The sequence below is a fragment of the Budorcas taxicolor genome, chromosome 4, assembly GCF_023091745.1.
Source record: "Budorcas taxicolor isolate Tak-1 chromosome 4, Takin1.1, whole genome shotgun sequence".
NCBI classification, from domain to species: Eukaryota; Metazoa; Chordata; class Mammalia; order Artiodactyla; family Bovidae; genus Budorcas; species Budorcas taxicolor.
The window spans coordinates 44,167,067-44,188,317 of NC_068913.1; the positions used below are offsets into that span (position 1 = coordinate 44,167,067).

Here is a 21,251-nt window from a genome sequence, read left to right on the forward strand (position 1 = left end):
CCTTCTATCCCAGATGTCCTGTTTCCTCTGTCTTTAATTTTTTGTCTTGACTAAATTACCCTAATATGTTTGAAAAGATCAGGGTTTTAGAAATTCTTATTTATACTTTATAGATATTTTTATTTCTAATTCATGCTTCCAAGTATTAGAAAAACAAAGGCCTCCATTAGATAAATCTTCAAAATTTAACATAATTATTTTTAAACATGAAAATAATCTATGATAAATTCACAGTATTGGTTTCCTTACCTAATGCCCAGCTTGTTTGATGCAAGGAGATCCAACCAGTCTATCCTAAAGGAGATCAGTCCTGGGTGTTCATTGGAAGGATTGATGTTGACACTGTAACTCCAACACTTTGGCCACGTGATGTGAAGAGCTGAATCATTGGAAAAGACCCTGATGCTGGGAAAGATTGAGGGCAGGAGGAGAAAGGGACGACAGAGGATGAGATGGTTGGATGGCATCACTGACACAATGGACATGGGTTTGGGTGGACTCCGGGAGTTGGTGATGGACAGGGAGGCCTGGCATGCTGAGGTTCATGGGGTCACAAAGAGTAAGACATGACTGAGCAACTGAACTGAACTGAACTGATACTCAAAATTACTTCTATATTAATAATAAATTCTAAAAATACTTAAAATCTTTCAAACATTATAGTTTTAAAACATCTATTCATATTTTATATAACAGATGCATTACTTTTATTCATTTTATAAGGATAGTAAAACATTAATTTTGGTCTAATTATTTTTTTAAAACTTTTTATATCACCCTACTTATCCAAATCCAGAGTAACTAACTTTAAATAACTTAAAAATCTTTTTAAAACTTGAAGACATACTGAGTGAAACAAGCCAGTCTCAAAAGAGCAGATAACATAGATTTCTCTTGTATAAGTTACGTAGAGTAGTCAAATGTATAAACAGAAAGACTAGGGGAAAGCGAATGTGGGAAGTTAAAAAAAAAGTTCTTTTTAGCCATGCAATGAGATATACTATGACATTTCGTATATATTCAGTTCAAGAGTGATATGTGTCTTTTGCTGTAATGCAGACTTCATTCTAAATGAAAAATGAAAGAGTGCATGTAAAACACTGAGCACTGACTTGGTGGATAATTATTACCTTAGTAAATGTTATCTTTTTTTAGTATGGGTGATAAATGTTTCGGAAGGTCAATAGAGCAATGTGAGATAATGCAAGTTTTAAATGAGTTCCTGACTATGTTTATGATAGAATCAAATTACATACTTATTTTCCAAATGTATCATTCTAGGAGGAATTGTTGATAAGGATCTTCGTCACTACCTCAACTTACGATTTCAGAAGGGTTCTGTGGACCATGAACTTCAGCAAATTATTCGTGACAACCTCTACCTCCGCACCGTGCCATGTAAGTAACAGGCGATGTTATTTTTTTACTATAGTAATAGATAAATGTTCAGTTATATATTTATTGTTTAATTTAAAAGATAAGTTAAATTTCACTGATTTTTTAAATGATAGACTTTTGGAATAGACAATTTATTTGAGATATGGACATTATAAGTACAAAAGCTTATAACTGCAGTTGTGTGATTTATGATGATGTCAGATCCAGAAGAGACCTGATTTTCAAGCCATAAAACCTAACTTACTTCTCCAGTTGATATTGAGAAATATTAGTTCTAGTCCATGATGCTGAAGATTTCAATGTCTTGGGTAGAACTCCACACAGGGAGACAAAGAATGCAAATTCAATTTATTAGTTAAACAAGCTATTTTGTAGCTAGAATCTACACAGTAACTGCCAATATCATCACCAGTTTGCAGCAGAGAGGTCTTACAAGTTAAAAGGAAATTATGCATCGGAAAGTAAAAAATGTTCTGTAGCTCTGAAAAAGTGATGACATTGAGTGTTGGGCAGAAATGTCTTGTGCATAGCCTACAGAAATTCACAACAATCCCTGATTAGGAGCAGGTGCTACTTCAAAAGAGAGGAATTAGTAAAATGATAAACTTTACAAATCAACTTTTTAGTACCTGCTTTAGTTAATTTTATAATCTTCTGTTTACTTTAGAACAACTCACAGACTTTTCAAGCCAGAATATAGGTTATAAATAGGTATCAAAGTCAGTTTCTCTCAAGGTAGATTCTATGACCTTTGGAAATTTTTCAGTCTCTCCGGAAACTGATCAGTGGGTGTTGTTTATATTCTTTCGTTTAGTTTTTGTCGTTAAGTTGCTATGTCTTGTCCGACTCTTTGCAATCCCATGGACTGTAGCCCACCATGCTTCCCTGCCCATGGGATTTCCCAGGCAAGAATACTGGAGTGATGAGTTGCCACTTCCTTCTCCAGGGGACCTTCCTGGCCCAGAGTTTGAATCTGAGTCTACTGTATTAGTACACAGACTGTTTACCACACAGTCACCAGGGAAGTCCTCCTTTTGTTTTAGTTTTGTTTTAAACTGTAATAAACTCAAAGATGGGGTCTCTGGAAGGTTGATATTAAAGAAAGAAAAACTTGGCTGGAATAGATGAAAAAAATAATCCATATATATAGTTTCTGGGATTGAACTACTAGAACTATGTAAAAGATAAGGATTAAGGATGACTACACAGAAAAAATGAAAACACACAAAGAAGTAAAATGGATAATTCAGCATCCATTTAGCCTATACACATCTTAGGAAGGCTAGACCCTTGCCATTGTTGGTACTAAATGCTCATCAAAACAAAAATGCTATGGCACCACTATCAGATATTCCTAGATGCAAATGCTTATCGACTGATGTCCTGTCAGTCCAAATGCTACTTCTGTCAGTGTGTGTTAGTCAAATGAATAGATTTTTGGACTCTTGCTTTAAAACTAGGAGTAGAGAAAAGTGTATTCTTGACCTTGTAAGTTTGACATTAGAGTGATGGGCAGAGGAAGATAGATTAAAGTAAGTGACTGAACTATTTATAAGGAAATGAGTGGATGCATTTTCAAAGCTGTGATGTTGTCAGTACAGACATGTGAATTGATCTTCTGTGACATGAAAGAAAGGAGATCTGAAATACAGAATAAAGAATCCAGGTACTTTATTATATTTAAAAGCTGAGGAAGATAGATAAGAGGCTGACATTCAATAATACTTGTAGTCCTTGCTAAGGTGATGACATAAATAAGAACTTGTAATTAAAGGTGAAGATAATAGAAGTAAGTTTTGCATTAGTTCATTGACTTCTTAAATAAGTCATCTCTCTTTAGAGTACCCAAAAAATACTATGATTGAAAAATAAATATAGGAGTAAAATAACTAGGCTTATATGAGTAAACATAAAGGGGTTTGTGATACGATTTTTGTACAAGGTCATAAATTGAATTTCTAATTCAATTAGAAATCCTTGAATAGCTCCTATAAAGGAGATGATTAGAAACTTAATGAATCTGAATATTATGATTGAACAATTTGGATTGTTCAGTACTCCTAATATCCAATTATACCATTCACTAACAATGCTCTTAACTTGGCATAAAAGTGAAAAAAAAGCATCTAAGACAGATCTGATTCTGATTTATATTTTCTATGATTACTTTACACTGATGAACTGGATCTGGACAATCCACTAGCTTCACTCAATATATCTTTTAATGAAATGTTCAGGTATGTACAAAGAGTATGCACCAAAGATGTGTCAATAGTGTGAAACATTCAGCTGTTGTTTAGGAATTTATGTGTGCATTCAATATATCAATTGAGTTTGAGTATGGAGTGACATTCATTACATATTCTTTGAGTCAAGTAATTCTCATTGGTTTTCATGTATCCAGAACCATAATAATTAGGAACATATATTACTGCAGAGCTTGTCTCTGCCTTTATTCATGTATTCATTAATATGATACCTCTTGTTTAATTTACTAAGAGGAATAGGTCATGGAAACAAAATTATTAGCTTCAAACTATGTTTGGGTGGTTTAACTTTTTTATAAGGTAAGACTCAGTAAATCTGTTTACTGCCACCACGTTACTCCGCCATCACCAACTATAACTAGTAAGAAAGGAGCAAAGTCTTGAAGCTGTTATTTCCTTGGTGCCTAGTGAATAAGAGAGAGTTCTAGGGTGAGGGCTACAGAGACTCCGTTCTCTCTATGCACACAAATGTACTGGTCCAAATCTTAGTGTGAACAGTTTAGCTTTTTTACCTCCTTCTGAAGGACATCTGGACCTGGCTACTGGCTGATTTCTGATCTAAACATGGGAGAGAGGTTGTCAGTCTAACTCTCTACCGGGCCTTAATTATTGAGGCATATAATATAAAACCCCATACGTCTGTTCTCTGCCCCATAAACAAGTGTTGACTGCATTTATCATTTTTATTTTGTCTTCCCAGAACTTTATCTCCGAACATAATGTCTCAAAATATATGTTTTAAATCTGTGTCTCTAGGCATGGAAGGCAGGACTTAGTTACGGAGATAAGACTCTTTGGCATACAGTGAACCTGAGTGCTTACTTATACTCACAGGCCCACACATACATGAGTACACACACATACACACTCATGAGATCAGTTGATCATCTTCTAAATTGAGTTATGTAGAAAAGATCCTTAGGAACTGACTGTATATTTTCTGTAGAATAAAAGCCAGTCATTTGATTCTTATCTATGAAAGACCTAACCTTGTACCCAAATGTACTTAGATATTTAGTTGCTAACTGTACAATTTTTTTAGGATCTTCCCTGGTGGCTCAGATGGTAAAGAATCTGCCTGCAATGTGGGACACCCAGGTTCAATCCCTGGGTTGGGGAAATCCCTTGGAGAAGGGAATGGCAACCCACTCTAGTATTCTTGCCTGGAGAATCCCACGGACAGAATAGCTTGGTGGGCTACAGTCTATAGGTTGCAGAGTCGGACATGACTGAGCCACACACACACACACTCATGAGATCAGTTCATCATTCTTTCAAATCGAATTATATAGAAAAGATCCTTAGGAACTGACTCTATATTTTTTGTAGAATAAAGCCAGCCACCTGATTCATATCTATTAAAGACCTAACTTTGTACCTAAATGTATTATGTATTTAGTTTTTATTTAATACTTAGGTATTAAGTATTTATGTATTTAGCTAACTGTACAATTTATTGGGGGATGGTAAATGTCTTAAGAGTATACTGGTGTCCTAAAGTGAAACTTAACATTTAGTTTTTAAATAATGAATACTAAAAATGACACTTTCAACAATTAGATTTCAGGCTATATAGGTTTTAGGTAATAGAACTTCATGAGAAATGAGTAAATAATGATGAAACAAAACTGTTGTGATCTGGAATGTGATAAAGCCTGACCAAGAAAAATGTATATATATGTAGATAAAGAACTCTAAAGAGTTTACAACATCCATCAAATACTTTGAAGGTATAGAAAAGACAATTTCAGAAGCACCAAGCTTGCAGCACCCATTAGAGATTAGATGAAATTAATTGAGTGTTAAGTGTACCTTGTTAAGGCAGCATGCATTGTCCTTATAGACTCAAAAGTATCTGAGGAAAATGAGTGGAATAGAAACAAAAAACATTGGAAATTTTTCAAATGTTTAAAGGATAAAAAAATGGAGTTTATTTTAATATTCTACTGAGCATAATGATTGCATGTTGTTAACGAGTCTAAGCAACCATGATTGAATCGACTATGCTTTTTAAATATGAGAAAAATAATAATTTCCACTTATTGATGAAGTTCTGTTTTTTCTGTCTTTAATATTTATTATAAATGTGAATTAATTTTTGAGGCAGGTATGAGCACAGATATAAATGGTGAATACTTTTTCCCTTATATCAGGTGACATGAGGAAGAGACTTCAATAACCAATTTTAGAAGTTTCAAATGAAATGGAGGATAGTTAAAATTAAATTTCTTTCCCAATAACATACTTTGTTTTGTTTTATTGGGAAATATTTTAAATTTATCTGAAGCCAAAAGAAATATCAGTGTATATAAACCAAGTAAAAGACAGAAACCAATAAAACTAAAAGTCTAAAACTCTTCCATAAAAAGGAAATAAAATGAAAATCATAAGTTTAAGATATGAAAGAAATTACTTTTATGGAAGAGCTGATTAAAGTATAACATGCAATGATGTTTCTACATATTTAAGCATTTTAAGTTAGTATAACTAAACTATGTTAGAAAGAAGCATTTTTAAGAATAAAATTGTAAGGCTTCTAATATACTTTTTAAAATTCTCTGTTATATATTAAATTATCTTTCATGTAAAAACAAATAGAAGCAGGCTTGTAAATGTTAGGGAACTCTCTCCTTTTAAGAAGAACATTTACCAGCACAATGAAAGGTACAGCAATGCAGAGTCAATGTCCCTTTGCCCTAATTATACAATCTCATATAAGACTGTGGCCAGAGTTAACTATTGGAGAGAAGCAGATGACCACATATCTATTAAAAAGTCTAGAATTAGGGAAGAAATTTCATGGGGATACTTCATAGGGAAAAATTATTTTAATTCTTAAGCAAAAAATGAGTACTTTTAAAGCTTTTGGAAAATATGTGTTCTTATTCAACAAAGCAATATTTGTGTAGGCATGAATGAATCTAATTACTCATAATTTGTGTCATGAAGGTATGGTTCTAAGCATATGGTAAAAAGTGAGAGTGGAATCAGTCTGTGGAATACCATAAAGCTAAAATCATCTTCTAACAATGAAGTGAAATTCTCTGAGTTTAAGGTAATCAAAAACATGATTAAGTACTCAGAATATCTTTAAGCAATATAGGCCTCTGTCCTGGGATGGTAAGTTGAACTGTAGGTAGACATGAGGGCATAGGACCAGAGATAGAATGTCCAACTATATTTTAAACCAATATATTGCAACAGCTGTATATTACACATCTGTTTCAAATTTAACTTTATTGTTTCAAGTAAGAATCATCAATTTAGAATCTCTATTCTGACGTTGTTTTTAGGATGTGACTCATGTTCTTTCACAATTATTTCAGAATCAAGTTCCAGATTTTCGTTCTTTGAAAATGAATTTATATTTGATTTTTTTAAATAGCCTACTTATATTTTGTGCTAAGTGTTGAGAAAAGGGTTATTAGAGAATAAATATGATTATTAGCCCTGTGGGCCAAAAGAGAAGGAAATCTATAAATAAATGAAACTAAATTTCTTGAGAGACTTATAAACTTCCCCTGGAAATGTAGGTCAAAAAATTCAAAAGAAAAAAATTCGAAAGCTTCTGAGCAGTAGCAAATGTTTCAAAGTGTCTAGTCATTCAGGTGTATGCCTGACTGGTATATTTATTAAAAAATGCATTGTTGCTTTTCAGAAAGCTATATTAGCTTTGCTCTCTCCCTCTTATCCCTGAGAATGTTAAGATCTATTTTCATGTCGTATATGTGAAAATATGGATTTTCTTTTCTTTTTTTTTTTCATTGAGCAAAACAAATGCATTTTCCTGGTCACATAGTAACATTCATTGGTTTGGTTGATGGAATACACTGTAGGAGAGAAATAACTTCAAAATGTGCTTAAAATGGAAAGTCAGAGGATATTAAAAGGGATAGTATTGATTTATCCATTTGACACTACAGGGCAGTAGCTTTAGAATAAAGGAACATATCTGGCACAAAAGAAAAGCAATAAACACCAGCAGTGAACAATGTTACTGATCTTCCAAACCACATATAATTCGCTTTGCCCTGACTTGATCACATCTTTTTGTGGTTATGACCCAATCTTTCTTCTTGGCTTGTTCTCTTTTGTTTTGTACTTCTCTTTTCTCTTCATAAGAGGAAGGCTTTCCATAGGAAATCTGGGTTTGTGGACCATGGCAGATAGCATGTATACTCTTAGGCTTCAGTGGTTCCAGCAACTGCTCAAGGGAAAATTGGAGATAAGTGTGTAAAGCATTTTTCCACCTTCAAAAAAGCCAGTCAGTCATTACTTTCAATGTAAAATAGCTCACCTTCCAGGGAGCCCAGAATCTGCTCCCTGCAGACTTCAGAGTTGTAGCCCAGCTGGATATAAATCAGGTGTTCAGTTCCTTGTATGCCTCTGCATTTTTTGAACAGAAAGAACTAGGACTCTATCAGGTCAGACCTACCCAAGTTTTCAAAGTTGACTGATGACTACGTAGGCTATTGGATGATTATAGTAGCTGAGGGAAACTGATGACAGTGGACACTAATATTTATTGCAGAACTTTAAGGCTGTAGGTTGTGGTACAGCACTCAATCTTAATTAACCAAAAGAACAATGAAAATAGAATACTAATTGTGATATCCTTCTGTTTAGTGCAATAGTCAGTCATTTGCACATTACAGTTTAGAATTGTTAGAGCATGATAAGTAGAAATAGCCCTTTGCTTTACCTATTTGGCAACATGGCACTATGGAAAGAGCATTCATCCAAGAATTGAGAGCTATTGGTTCTAGACTAGGCTCTGTCACTAACAATAGAACCTTGGCATAGGCTTTACCTTTGAGATTAAGAAGAGAGAGAGAGAAGGGAAGAGAATGAATTCTAATGGTTCTTTCTGCTCTAAAATGCCGTGCTTTTCTGATTCTGCTGGCTTACTTTTCTTTATTGTTATTCAAATCAGTTCATCAAATTGGCTTAAATTATTCTGAGTATGTAATGCCCTCGATATTAAGTAGGTGTAAACAGCTTATGGAAGCATAAGATATATCAAATACAACAGACACTTCAGGGGAAAATAAAGAGCTGAGTTTAAAATAGATGCAGTTCTGGATAAAACTAGCCATGCATGTCCTTTCAGATTTTTCTTTGAATGTTAAGGATGCCATCATAACTCTGATGTTCCTTGAAATCTGCCTTCATTATTCATGAATTCTGAAATACGGTGTAGTCCTAGTAAGTTGTTGGGAAAATAAACATAATAAGAAATGCAAAGCTTTTAAAATGACTTTCTTTCTTGGAAATGTCTAATGATTTGACATGTGACATAAAGGCTTTTGAAGCTTTAGGTGTGTTGTTATGAAAACATAACTGCAATCTTTATGATAATATGTTTAGCATGAAATATAATGTGTTCTAATGTTAAACATTAATAAATATCACTTGTGCTGTTGAATGGCCTTTGGTGAACATCCAAATAGATCTAGCTAAAGGAAGATTAAATTAGTGCCCAGTGCAGTCTTTACAGCACTCTTTGAAAATGTAGGCAAGTCAGTAAGGTTTCTCACACAGAATAATTAAAAGGTAACACTGATGTAGGGTTGACAGTCAATTTAATTTAAAAATATAGGTGTAAATTCTGCCTCTCTTAGGCAAGTCAGACGTTTAGAATAGGATCAATTCCCAGTTAGTTTTCCAGTATCTATTCCATGCTCTGTTACCTTTTCTACTTAAAGGCTAGCTTTCAGGAATGTTGTTTTTTGTGCATACAAAATTACAGGTATATGCACCAGTTCTGTTGGAATGAAGACAGAGCTTCATCTGATGCTCAACACAATGAACTTGTAGGGATATATGATAATTCTTACCTTGTCCTTCAAAAAAGATTGAATTGAGGAGCTAACACCGAGCTATGCATGCATATCTGTCCTTTCCCAGTTTTGGTAGAAATTCTGATTCTCTTTTTTCCTCTTTTTTTGATTTTTTGAAACTAATAAAAAAAAAATAAAACCTCTACTGATCAGTAAAGAAACTGAATATTTGTAGGAAATCTATGACTTCATGTCTTGAATTCATCTTAGCATTTTCCAATGGGGGAATGGTTGGTGATTCCCTAACCGGGACCAGCCCCAGGTATGAGACTCCATGAACATCAACTAGAACAGTTCTTTTACTAAGCACTTCCTATGTGCAAAATATATTTTTCATACATTATCTTAGAACTTTCTAAGAATCCGTATAAAGTAAATGTTAATCCCATATTTGAAGACATATGGAGAAGCTGAGGCTCCAAGTTTAAGCAATGATTTAGTAAGTCTGGAAGAAGAGGAATTCTGTCTCAGGTGGGTCTAGCTCCCAACCCACACTCTGCATGAAAGAACTCTCTAGCAGAAGCTCCAGGAAGACATGAACAATATAAGGGCGCTTCAAAGGGGTTCAGTCATGCTGTTGGAGTAGAAAAGTAAGCAAAGAACTCTGCAGATCGACGAACAACCTAGTGAGTATGAATGAAGTTCCACAAGCTGATAGGTTCTCTGATGAGCATGAATGAAATTCCACCAGTAGAAAACACATTTTTGCCAAATAAATATAGACAGAAATTCCCACAATTTAAAAAAATATATTTATTTGGACAGTTATCAGGAAACTTTTCAAATTAACATCTATTGATTGGCTAGCTTCAGGTTAGTTCTTTTCAACTAGACATTAATCTCTTCATTGGCCATTTATCAATCAAGTATCATATTGGTTTTTTAGCTCATTATTGCCAGAAATATTGGAATATAAAGTATTTATGGGCAGAAAAATTAATTGATAAGTGTATTATTCCCATAATTAAAACTGTTACCTTGTTATAGAGAGATCAAATATGGATTATCTAAAAACTTTTATTAATTTCTGAAGTTTGCTTCTAAAGCCTTACTTAACTAAGCACTTCTAGACCTTCTGTCTCCATTTCATACTCTGAATTCTAATCTAAATGTAAAATTCTAACTATATTTATAAGCAGGTATTTATAACAGTTCCCAGTTTCTCACTTTGGCATTTTACAAAAGCATTTTTTTTTTTCCTGCAAATCAGTGTGAGGGTAACAAGGGGTTGAGTGAGGAAAAAACAATGAATTAACATTTACCAGATATCCACATACAAGGACTTTAATTATGTTGTTAATTTTGCAATCCTCAAAGTAATGTATTGTGGTTCCCATTTTTCAGACAGATCACAGCTACTAAGTGAGTAACAGGGAATCCAAGTGTCTAGGTCTAACACCAAGAAACATTTATGGGATGTATTATGTTAACTCCTATGACTCGGATATCCCCTACAGTTCTGAAAAAATCTCAAGAAGCCAAGAATGTAAGAATGTAAAAGATTGCTTGGATGTGTATCTCCATTTTTAATCTGATGTTTCCCATAAAGGCAGAAAAAATGTTGAGAATAGGTAGTGCATTATACAAGGTCTTTAAATCACACAATTATTCCCATAGCCATTGTATAGGCACCCAACTAGTCATTCCTCCAAAGGCGCCAGAAAGACCAAGGTCAGTAGCAGATTATTATTCAACATCAGCAATGTTGTTGAATAATAACGCCTTCTCCTGTTCTGGAGATAACCAGAACAGAGACAACATGGTTATTTAGTTTGGCATTCATAACACTTTAATGGGGAAAATGGCCTTTCTGGTGAAAAGAAGTGCTACATTCCTTTCACAGCAGGACTGTTACCCAGTCATTTAGCTGTCACATGCAGCCCAGTGCAGTGACAGCTTCTCAGATCCTGAATCCTCTAATGAGCTAAACATTGGTACATGGTGACACAACTTGGTACAATTTGTTTGATCCTTTCACCAAGAAGGCTTCCCTTGTGGCTCAGACGGTAAAGCGTCTGCCTACAATGCGGGAGACCTGGGTTCGATCCCTGGGTCAGGAAGTTCCCCTGGAGAAGGAAATGGCAACCCACTCCAGTATTCTTGCCTGGAAAATCCCATAGATGGAGGAGCCCGGTTGGCTATAGTCCATGGGATCGCAAAGAGTTGGACACGACTGAGCAACTTCACTTCACTTCACCAGGAACACATGAAATTGAGAGGTCCATATGTGTTCACCTATCTTCCCTGGTTTCAGGGTAAATGCCCAGATTCTGACTCAAAGGATCAGGATAATACCCATGATAATATCTGGTGTCTACTGAGCATTGTAAACTATTGAGAAGCTAATGAGTGGTAAGCCAAGCTTATATTCTATCTAGCTTTCATTCTCTTTTTATTGCTTTCAGTGTCAAAGACATTTTTCTAATCCATTAAGCAAAACAATGTGTAATGTGTCCTTTAGGGTTCAGCCCAGGTAATAAAGATATGTAAGTTATTTTCAAAAGGAAGAAATTTAGAGATGTAGTTATTTAGAAAACTGCTGAAAAAATTAGAGAAGAGGGTTGCAGAATAGATCCTCAGGAATAATGCTCAAATAATACACTGCCCTACCAGGGTAACTGCTACTTCTGAGGGCTGTGGCTATGATTCATAAATCCAGAATTAAGAAATTTCATGAAGCCAGAACTGATAAATCTCTAGGTTTCACAAAGGCACTATTCAGAAATTGCTACTATGGCTGCACTCACCACTTAACACTTCAGAATCTGGAAAATGGACAGTGCAATGCTCCTTCAGAAAACATCATATCTCTAAGACCTTTTGGTATGAAAGAAAATATCACCTTTAAGCATCTTTGTTTTCTGTAATAACCCAACAGGCATACAGTATCAGTGTTTTAAAAGACTGCTGTAAATTTTTAAATCCTTTTTGATGAATCTGTAGTTGAATACTTGAAATTTAAATAACTGCATTCAGAGGTTAGTGAAAAGATTTATATAACATTTTTATATAGTGTTTTTATTCTCTACTTATATCTAAGCTCCTAAAGATTTGTTTACGGTAAGCTAACTGGCTATATAAAATACGAAGGAAATTCACTTATTTTTTTAGCAAACCAGGATACATAAGCATTATCAGTATATTCTAGATTTAATCTACTCTACTTATAGAATGAAACACTTTAAATGTGTATCAAAATCATTGTTCATTTTTTATTTACAATTTTATTATTAAAAATATGAATATGACACTAACAAACTTTAGTTCATAGTTATATTTCTCACATAAAAAGCAATTGACAAAACTCACTTTCAGAACATAAGTTAAACTTAGAGCAAGAAAAAAAATCTTAATTAAAAGTGAGAAGTTGAATATATTATTTGAAGCACTACAAAGAATTAATTACAGCTTGAAAAATGTAAGACAATTTCAGCATTAAGTGGCATACCATCAGTGATCACAGGTCAACATTAGCAGCATTTTGTGGGTTGCACCATCATTTCTTTACTACAAAGCTTATTAAGGAATAATACTGTGACTCTTTTGGTAAAATAGAATGTAAGAAAAATGTATATAATAGGAAAATATGACTCAGTACAACTGGCAAAACCAATTTTTATATTTGTATTTCAGCCAGTATGTTAACCTAATGTTAGTTTTGGAAAAAATACATTTGATTCCCTGATATAAATATAAAAATTTAATTTCAGTTTCTGTAGGTTGGATATTATTTTCCTTATGAATATATCTCTATTCACAAAAATTATCTTCCAGATTCATTAGTTGTATAAGTGTGGTTGTTAATTCAAAGTGTCATCAACATACCTGATAACCTGTTAAAATTAAAGAGAGTAAAAATTTATAAACTTTCATGTATTGTAACTTATTGTAATTCAGTTAAACTAACATTGAGAGCTGTACTATATGTATGACCAGCTGGGTACTGGGAATATGGAATGACTAAAACACAGATCAAGAGAAGAAAGCAGGAATAAGAAGGAAGGAAAACCAAAAATCATGGCCAATCCCTGAAGGACTAAAGGTTTTCTTGGATTGCCTTTTGATAGTAAACTTAGTTAATCATTTACTAGTTAGAGACACACATTTTTGTTCAAAGGATAAATCTTAATCTTCCAGAATCTTTAGACAAAGCCCTTAGGCTGGGAACAATGGCTTCTTCAGTGGAAGCCTGGTGGATATGCGAGGTTCAGGTAGTTAGAGACTTTTGTAATGATCCATCCTTGTCCAGGAAGCCTAAAGCTGATATCAAGCACATGGCCTATCAGTTCCTGACTTTCTCTTCATTATGAAGAAAGGGTGGTGAGGTTCAGCAGGTGAATAAGTAGCCCAGGATCATTGAGCTTATAATTGTGAGAGTAATTTTTCATTGTAAATTAGTACATGGGCTTCCCAATTTTTATTATTATGTGTGTTATCAGTGCTTGATTTCCTTTCATGTTGACCAAAGTGATGATTCTCCAGACTTTCACAGTTAGGGACTAGATTGTATGTGTGTGTGTGTGTGTGTGTGTGTGTGTGTGTACACATATATCTATATATAGTTTGTTTTGGACATACCACACGGCATGTGGTATCTTAGTTCCTTGTGCTGCTGTACTTAGTTGCTGAGTCATGTCTGACTCTTTCTGACCCTTTGTATTGTAGCCCACCAGGTTCCTCTGTTCATGGGATTTTTCAGGCAAGAATATTGGAGTTGGTTGCCTTTCCCTCGTCCAGAAGATCTTCCTGCCCAAAGGACTGAACCCGTGTCTCCTGCATTGAAGGCAGATTCTTTACCCCTGAACCATCGGGGAAGCCTCTTAGTTCCTTGAAGTGAAGTGAAATCACTCAGTCATGTCTGACTCTGTGACCCTGTGGACTATACAGTCCATGGAATTCTCCAGGCAAGAATGCTAGAGTGGGTAGATTTTCCCTTCTCCAGGGGATCTTCCCAACCCAGGGATTGAACCCAGGTCTCCCACATTGCAGGTGGATTCTTTACCAGCTAAGCCACAAAGGAAGCCCAAGAATATTGGGGTGGGTAGCCTATTCCTAATCTCTGGTTGCTATTTGGGTCAGTGCAGTCTGGAGTGAAGCTATTAGTATGTAGGCTGGAAACGTTGGTCTTTCAACAACACTTCATGTGAGGTCCCAGCCAGTCACTCAGTATCACACACACGTACTCCCCAAATCCCTTCATATGTGAAGGCAGAAGGAAAAGATTTAGAGTGTAGGCAAACCAACAGAGAATGAGATAGGTTTGAAATCTAGGACACAGGCATAAAAACTCCTATTGTTGAGGGTACATGGAAGGATGAAAGGATGCCTTCAGAATCAATTACATGTTATGATTTTTATTTTCAATCTAGGCTACTGAGATCATTCTCAAATTCATAGCCTGTAACAGCTTTGAAAGACATGCCTCTAGGATTTTCTTTTCTTCCAAGCCCCATTGCACTATCATGTCTTCCATCAACCCTGAAAAATAAAATGTTTCATGAACTTCATTCAGCAGCAGCCAAGTAAATCAGAACACTTCCCTTGAGAATCTTGCATTTTTCCTACTAGTATATGAGACATCACAGATAATTACAATCCAAAATATTTCTGTAATAAAAATATGACAGGTGGTTAATCCTTGACTAGCATAATGAAATTGATCTAACAGCCAATTCTTTGGGGTAAAGGTAGTTTTATTTACATGAGAGATGAAAGTAGCAGCAAAACTGCTACTATTAAACAATGTAATTAGTGCTGATGTAATTAATCTAGACGTTTAGTCAATGAACTACAATATCTTGGGCTTTTTTTCCCACTAGAACAGTTATCTATTCAGATGCCCATCAATAGTAATACTGGACATAGTTGCAAATGAAAATACACAAAGCACCTATGCTTTTGTAGTTATAGAACTACAATTGTACAATTATAGAACTATTCTTTTTCTGTTTATATCTAAACTTGAAATTGATTGCTGATTCACCTTGATCCAGATCAGTTACTCTATGTCATCATCTATCTGCTAGGCCTTTATCTTATTTTTCCTCCTATCTGTAATCCATTCTTCTCCATATCTTGGCTTGAACTAAATACCTTGATGCTGACTCCATATAACCATCCTTTGTGAAAATCCTGTGACATCCCTTGAGTAGTAATTACACAGTAGTCACTTCATTTATAGCCATAGTGCAGTAAAGATTCCATAGCAAATAAAGAATACTTTCAGTAATCATCACATGATATATCAACAAGCTGTTAAAATTTTGTCCAAGTCTATTGACCTTCCTCTTTTAGCCCTTCTAGCCAGGCTTACAGAAGATCAGTTAAGCATTGGAGAAATGCAAAATAGCACAGGACTTTAATTAGTGGGTTTATATGTAAGATTAAGAGAGAGAGAGTAAGCAGGTTTCCAGATATTTTCTACTTTTGTTCAAAATGAATTTTTCATCTCGTAAGGGTTGCCTTTTTTCCTAGTCTTGTGTAGATTTAGCAGACTTATTGCCAGTTTTGTGCCAGTGGATAAAATCTAGTCCCCCCAAAATAGAAAAATACCTAGACTCAAACCAGCATTTTGCTTGGCAGAGCTCTAAGTAATGCTCAGTACCACATGTTAGTTTTGCAGCCTTCTTTGCAGTTAGGTAAAAACCACAGGACTAGTTGAGACAATATGACTGAGGAAGCTGTGAGCTGGTCCTCTTCCTGCATCTCTCTTCCCCTGCTGCAGCGAACTTAATGGCTATATGTGTTAGGTGGTGTATCCATTACCAGAATAGAGACTGTCCTGGACATTAATCAATCCAGATTTAAACGTGCACTGTCAAACTTTACATTAAGATTTGGAAATTCATTTGTTTTATCACAGCACATATTAGAATTCTGACTAATACAAACCAAAATATCCTTCATATTAAAGAAAATACTAGGACACATGTTAACTCCTTGCTCAATTCTTGAAAATAAGTGAGATAGTCAGTTATAAATCTTGTTTTATCCTTTCCTATGTGTGTATATGTCAGCGTGAAAAAATCAGTATAAAAGCATATGCCATTTTATTGTTCATCAGTGCTTCAACCTGGCAGGCTGATTGTTTCTTTTATTAAAAGTGATGAAGAAATGAAACTACTTTTAATAAAATTCATATTGCTATTCTATTTTCTATAGTAGAAAAGACTTTAGGATTAATGGAAAAAGAGAGGAAGGAATAAAAGTTCTGTATTGTTCTGTGAAATTTTTAGTTTGCACTTGACCTTGATCACTTTAATCAGATAAATTTGTGACTTGGGATATTGGTTCATTATGGATGAAACAAAAGTACCACACTGTCCTTTATTCTGTAGTTAATGATAAACCTTGAAAATAAGATAGTCATTTTTCAATTAGGCTCCATGCAGAGACTAGAAAGCATAGTTCTCAACATGTTCAGAACATAATCAGCATTAAGTTGTCATATTTTGGCTGTATTAATGTTGTTAAATTGATGAAATAGTCATTATAAGCAGATACTCTTTCCTGAAATCAGTTATTGCCTGAAAGATTTTAGCAATTAAAGCTGTATTCATTAGCACACCTACATCTATACTTTTTTCCAACTCATCATTATGCTTCTCACTTTCCACTGCCTAGAGTTATGAAGCCATGTAAAGTTATAAAATGAAATTTCAACTGCTTGGCTTGTTAGAAGAAGTGCCACATTATTCATCACCCATACAAGTTGTACGGACCTTCCTTATGAAAATTAATACCCTCCAAGCTTCCACTTGGAGAAGGCAATGGCACCCCACTCCAGTACTCTTGCCTGGCAAATCCCATGGACGGAGGAGCCTGGTGGGCTGCAGTCCATGGGGTCGCTAAGAGTCGGGCACAACTGAGCGACTTCACTTTCACTTTTCACTTTCATGCATCGGAGAAGGAAATGGCAACCCACTCCAGTATTCTTGCCTGGAGAATCCCAGGGACAGAGGAGCCTGGTGGGCTGCCATCTATGGGGTCGCACAGAGTTGGACACGACTGAAGCTACTTAGCAGCAGCAGCAGCAAGCTTCCACTTTGAGAGTATTCTTTCTGTTTAGTAGTGAATGCTTCAGACGTAAAGGGCTGTCCTTTTATCTCTTGCTCTGGCACATGTTGTTCATAATGCTCAGCCTGGAAGGACTGACAGTTCTGGAGAACATCTCTCCCTTTCCTTACTCATAGCTACTCACAGGTCACCATGTTCTTAAGTTTCTTTGTATCATGGAAGTAGAAAATAGCATAAAGAGGTATTAACTGCGAGGCCAAGAAAAAAAATGTGATGAAATAAAAAATAGTAAAAACCCCAGCTTGGTATGTGACAGCCAGTTTTATGGTAGAAGACAGAAAGTATAGAGATTTGTGTCCACCTTAATTCTGTTGTTGATTCTATAGCTTTAACTAAATCACTTTAACTCTAATGGCCTTGGTGTGTTACTGGATTAGTTAAGCTCTAGGGTGCTAAATTAATAGGAATAATAGGTTGGAATGGGCAAGAGGTAGAACAAATAGAATGATGGGTTTCATGGAGAAGGGGTGGATTGGCTTCCATGGGTGATCTTTCAAATAGATGAAATCTGAGTTCAGCAGGTTTTTTTTCTGCTGTTGTTTGGTTGTTCATGTATTTATTTAGAGGGACTGGTTTTTAAGTAGATCTGTGATAAATGGGTAAAGTGAGAAAGAAAAAATAAGAACCTACTCTTTATAACTCATTTTTCTTATATACAAAATATAGATCATAATATTGTATTTAATGTTTTCATGGTAATGTTGGGATTAATTAGTATTCATGTGAAAGTTATTTGAAAATGAAAAATGTCTTTTAAATGCTAAATAGTGTTGCTTCAGGTTTGGTTTCTTACAATACCTAACTCTTCATTAATCTTTATAAATGTCCTCCAATGTGCATCACAGAATTTATAATCTTGTATGTATAAAAGAGATTATATATATATAATACATAAACATATATAAGATATAACAATAATGTCATATAATATATAAACATATATATATATAAAGTAATGCTAATCAAGCAAAAAGGGACAATTTTATGGCCTGAGTTATAAAACTTTCCTCAAGTGGTGCAGCTGTGTGCATATTATGTCATGTCCTACTCTTTGCAACTCTGTAGCCTGCCAGGCTCCTCTGTTCATGGGATTCTTCAGGCAGGAATACTGGAGTGGGTTGCCATTTTTTTCTTCCAAGGGATCTTTCCAACCTAGGGATTGAATTCACATCTCCTGCATCTCCTGCATTTGCAGGCAGATTGTTTACGGCTGAACCACCTGGGAAGCCCTCAAGTGATGCAATAACCAGATAAACTGTTAACTGCCATCACTAAAGACTTATTGAGTTGCATGGGAAAGCATTACCTGAAAACCTTCTATGGAGATATCTCTATATATGTATGCAGTCTAATGAACAAATATGACCTTGCTGTGTACAGTTATTAACTGTTCTACAAATCAGAATTAAAAGTAAATAGATATCCAGCAAGCTGTCATAGTCTTTCCTAATTGTTTTACCATGATTCAAAAGATGAATATTTTATTGGGGGTTCCAGGATTATAGGGTTTACTAGTAATGCAGGCAAAATCACTCTAGTATTTGTCAAATGTGGATTTAAAAGTTTAGTCTTAGTTTAAACAAAGTTAAATGTCTTACTATTGAATCACGGAGTATATATAAATCATATATATTAAAATAAATATTAAATATGTAAATATATATATTTTACTGCCTAAGTTATGAAGATAACCCTCTTTAAGTGGTGAAATTCTGCATCTCCTGTCCTACAGTTAGCTAACACTCTATTACTTGATTTAACTTTTTTCTTTTTTGGTTCTTTAAAGATATCAATAAAACAACTAAAATACCAGAATTGGATATTGTAAATATTTTAAAGGATTACCTATAGATCAAAATGTTCTCAAATTAAGAATTTTACTACATAGTATAATTAAGTCTGCTAAATTAAGAGCATTTGATAGTTCTAGTAGTTAAACAAATTAATAAATATAGAGAAAAATACTGAGGTAATAATAAAAGCAAGAATACACTATTAGATTTCCAAAGTAATTGAGAGTAATGATTGAGGTAATTGCTACCTTAAAATTCTTTTCTCAGAGTAGTGACTTATAAGTTTCTAAAGAATAAATATTTGCAAGAATAGAAATATAGTGCATAGAAAATGATTATATAAAGGAAGCAATAACTATGTCTCTCTATAAAAAAAACTTCAGAATTTTAAATTTTACTAGGGTTTATTTGCTATTTGAAATGTGAAAAGTACATTATTTTAGTGCAGAGAAATAATCATTTTGTGAGTCAACATCCTAAATGATAGAGCTATTTCTTCTAATACGTATTAAATATACTTTTATAGATGATTGCATAAAGCCTAAGTGATACAATAAATATATTTATTTATTCCTTGTAAAACTTATAAATCTTATGTAAAAGTGTAGCACTAAAGAAAAGTCCTTTAACCTACAAAGAACGAACAAATGCAAAAGATTATACTCTTTAAATATTGATTTCTGGTATTCATGTACCTTAGTATTAAGTATTTTAAATGTTGAAATGATCTACAAACACATATGAAGTATAGAAATAGCAAATTATTCATTTAGTAATTTTCAATTAATCCTTATTCAGAAACTTCAAATATTGAATTAAGCAGTCAAATTCTCATTCAGAAATGTGTATTACCTTTCTAATTGATATAATTCGGACTCTAATCAGCTTTTTGAAATGTAAAAATTAAAGGTAAGGTGTTCACTAAAGAATCAAATTGTCCAGGAAATTAATTTCTCTAAAGAATGTAAACTTGGGTTTCCAGCCAGAGTAAAAGGGAAGAAAGGTACATGAAGTAAAATTGAAAATGGATACAAGTAAGACGTTCTCTTAGAAAACAGAATAAATTAGGGGAGCAAATTATGGCAATCATAGTAGTAAGTGGAATGATTCCCTGGAATAACTAGAAAATAAAAGTGAGCTGGGAGAGCAATGATTGGGTAAACAAAGTGGTCTAAAGTGTGCATATTAATATATATTATTTCCCTGTTGTTTTGGTAAGAAATTATCACAGACTGAATGGCTTAAACAACATAAATGTATTACATTTCTGGGGGTCAGAAGTCCAAAATGGCTTTCTCTGTATGGAAATCATGGTCTTGGCAAGGTTGTGCTCCCTCCAAAAGGTGCAGGGGATATGCCATTCCCTCGCCTTTTCCAAATTCTAGAAGTTGCCTTCATTCTTTGATTCATCCCCCCTTTTCTTCATCTTCAAAGCCAGGAGAATAGCATCTTCAAATCTTTCTCTAGCTCTGACCATCCATACTGTTTCTTACAAGACTCATGGGTTATATATGAGCCAATTCAAATAACACAAGATAAGCTCCCCACTTCAAGAGCCTAGATGTACGCAAATCACAATTGCAAGTCACTTTTGAAAATTAGCTGTCACAGTTACGGATATTGAAGACTGTGTAGGATGTAAATACATGTTTTTGAGGGGTGAGCGTTATTTAGGCAAAGTGTATAAACTGTAGTTGTCACCAAAGTCAGAAGCAGAACTCAGAGGAATATACGCAGACAATCACAGTATCTGATTTTTGTTGGCTTTGGATTTGAAACGGACTGTTTTAGCTGAAACTTAAGGGATTTCCTCAAAGTGGGGTTTCCACTATGGTTTTCTGCAAGTTATCTTCTATCCACATTCACTCAGTCCCATA

At 34.5% G+C, this 21,251-nt stretch overlaps 1 protein-coding gene across 1 annotated transcript in view; it reads left to right on the forward strand.

Annotated features, from left to right (window-relative positions):
* The window catches only part of MAGI2 (membrane associated guanylate kinase, WW and PDZ domain containing 2), a 1,481,671-nt gene that overhangs the window by 415,410 nt on the left and 1,045,010 nt on the right, over positions 1–21,251 (forward strand). Inside the window, exon 2 of the mRNA XM_052638336.1 lies at positions 1,282–1,398. Coding sequence (XP_052494296.1) covers positions 1,282–1,398 — 117 coding nt within the window. The remainder of the gene's footprint in view (positions 1–1,281; positions 1,399–21,251) is intronic.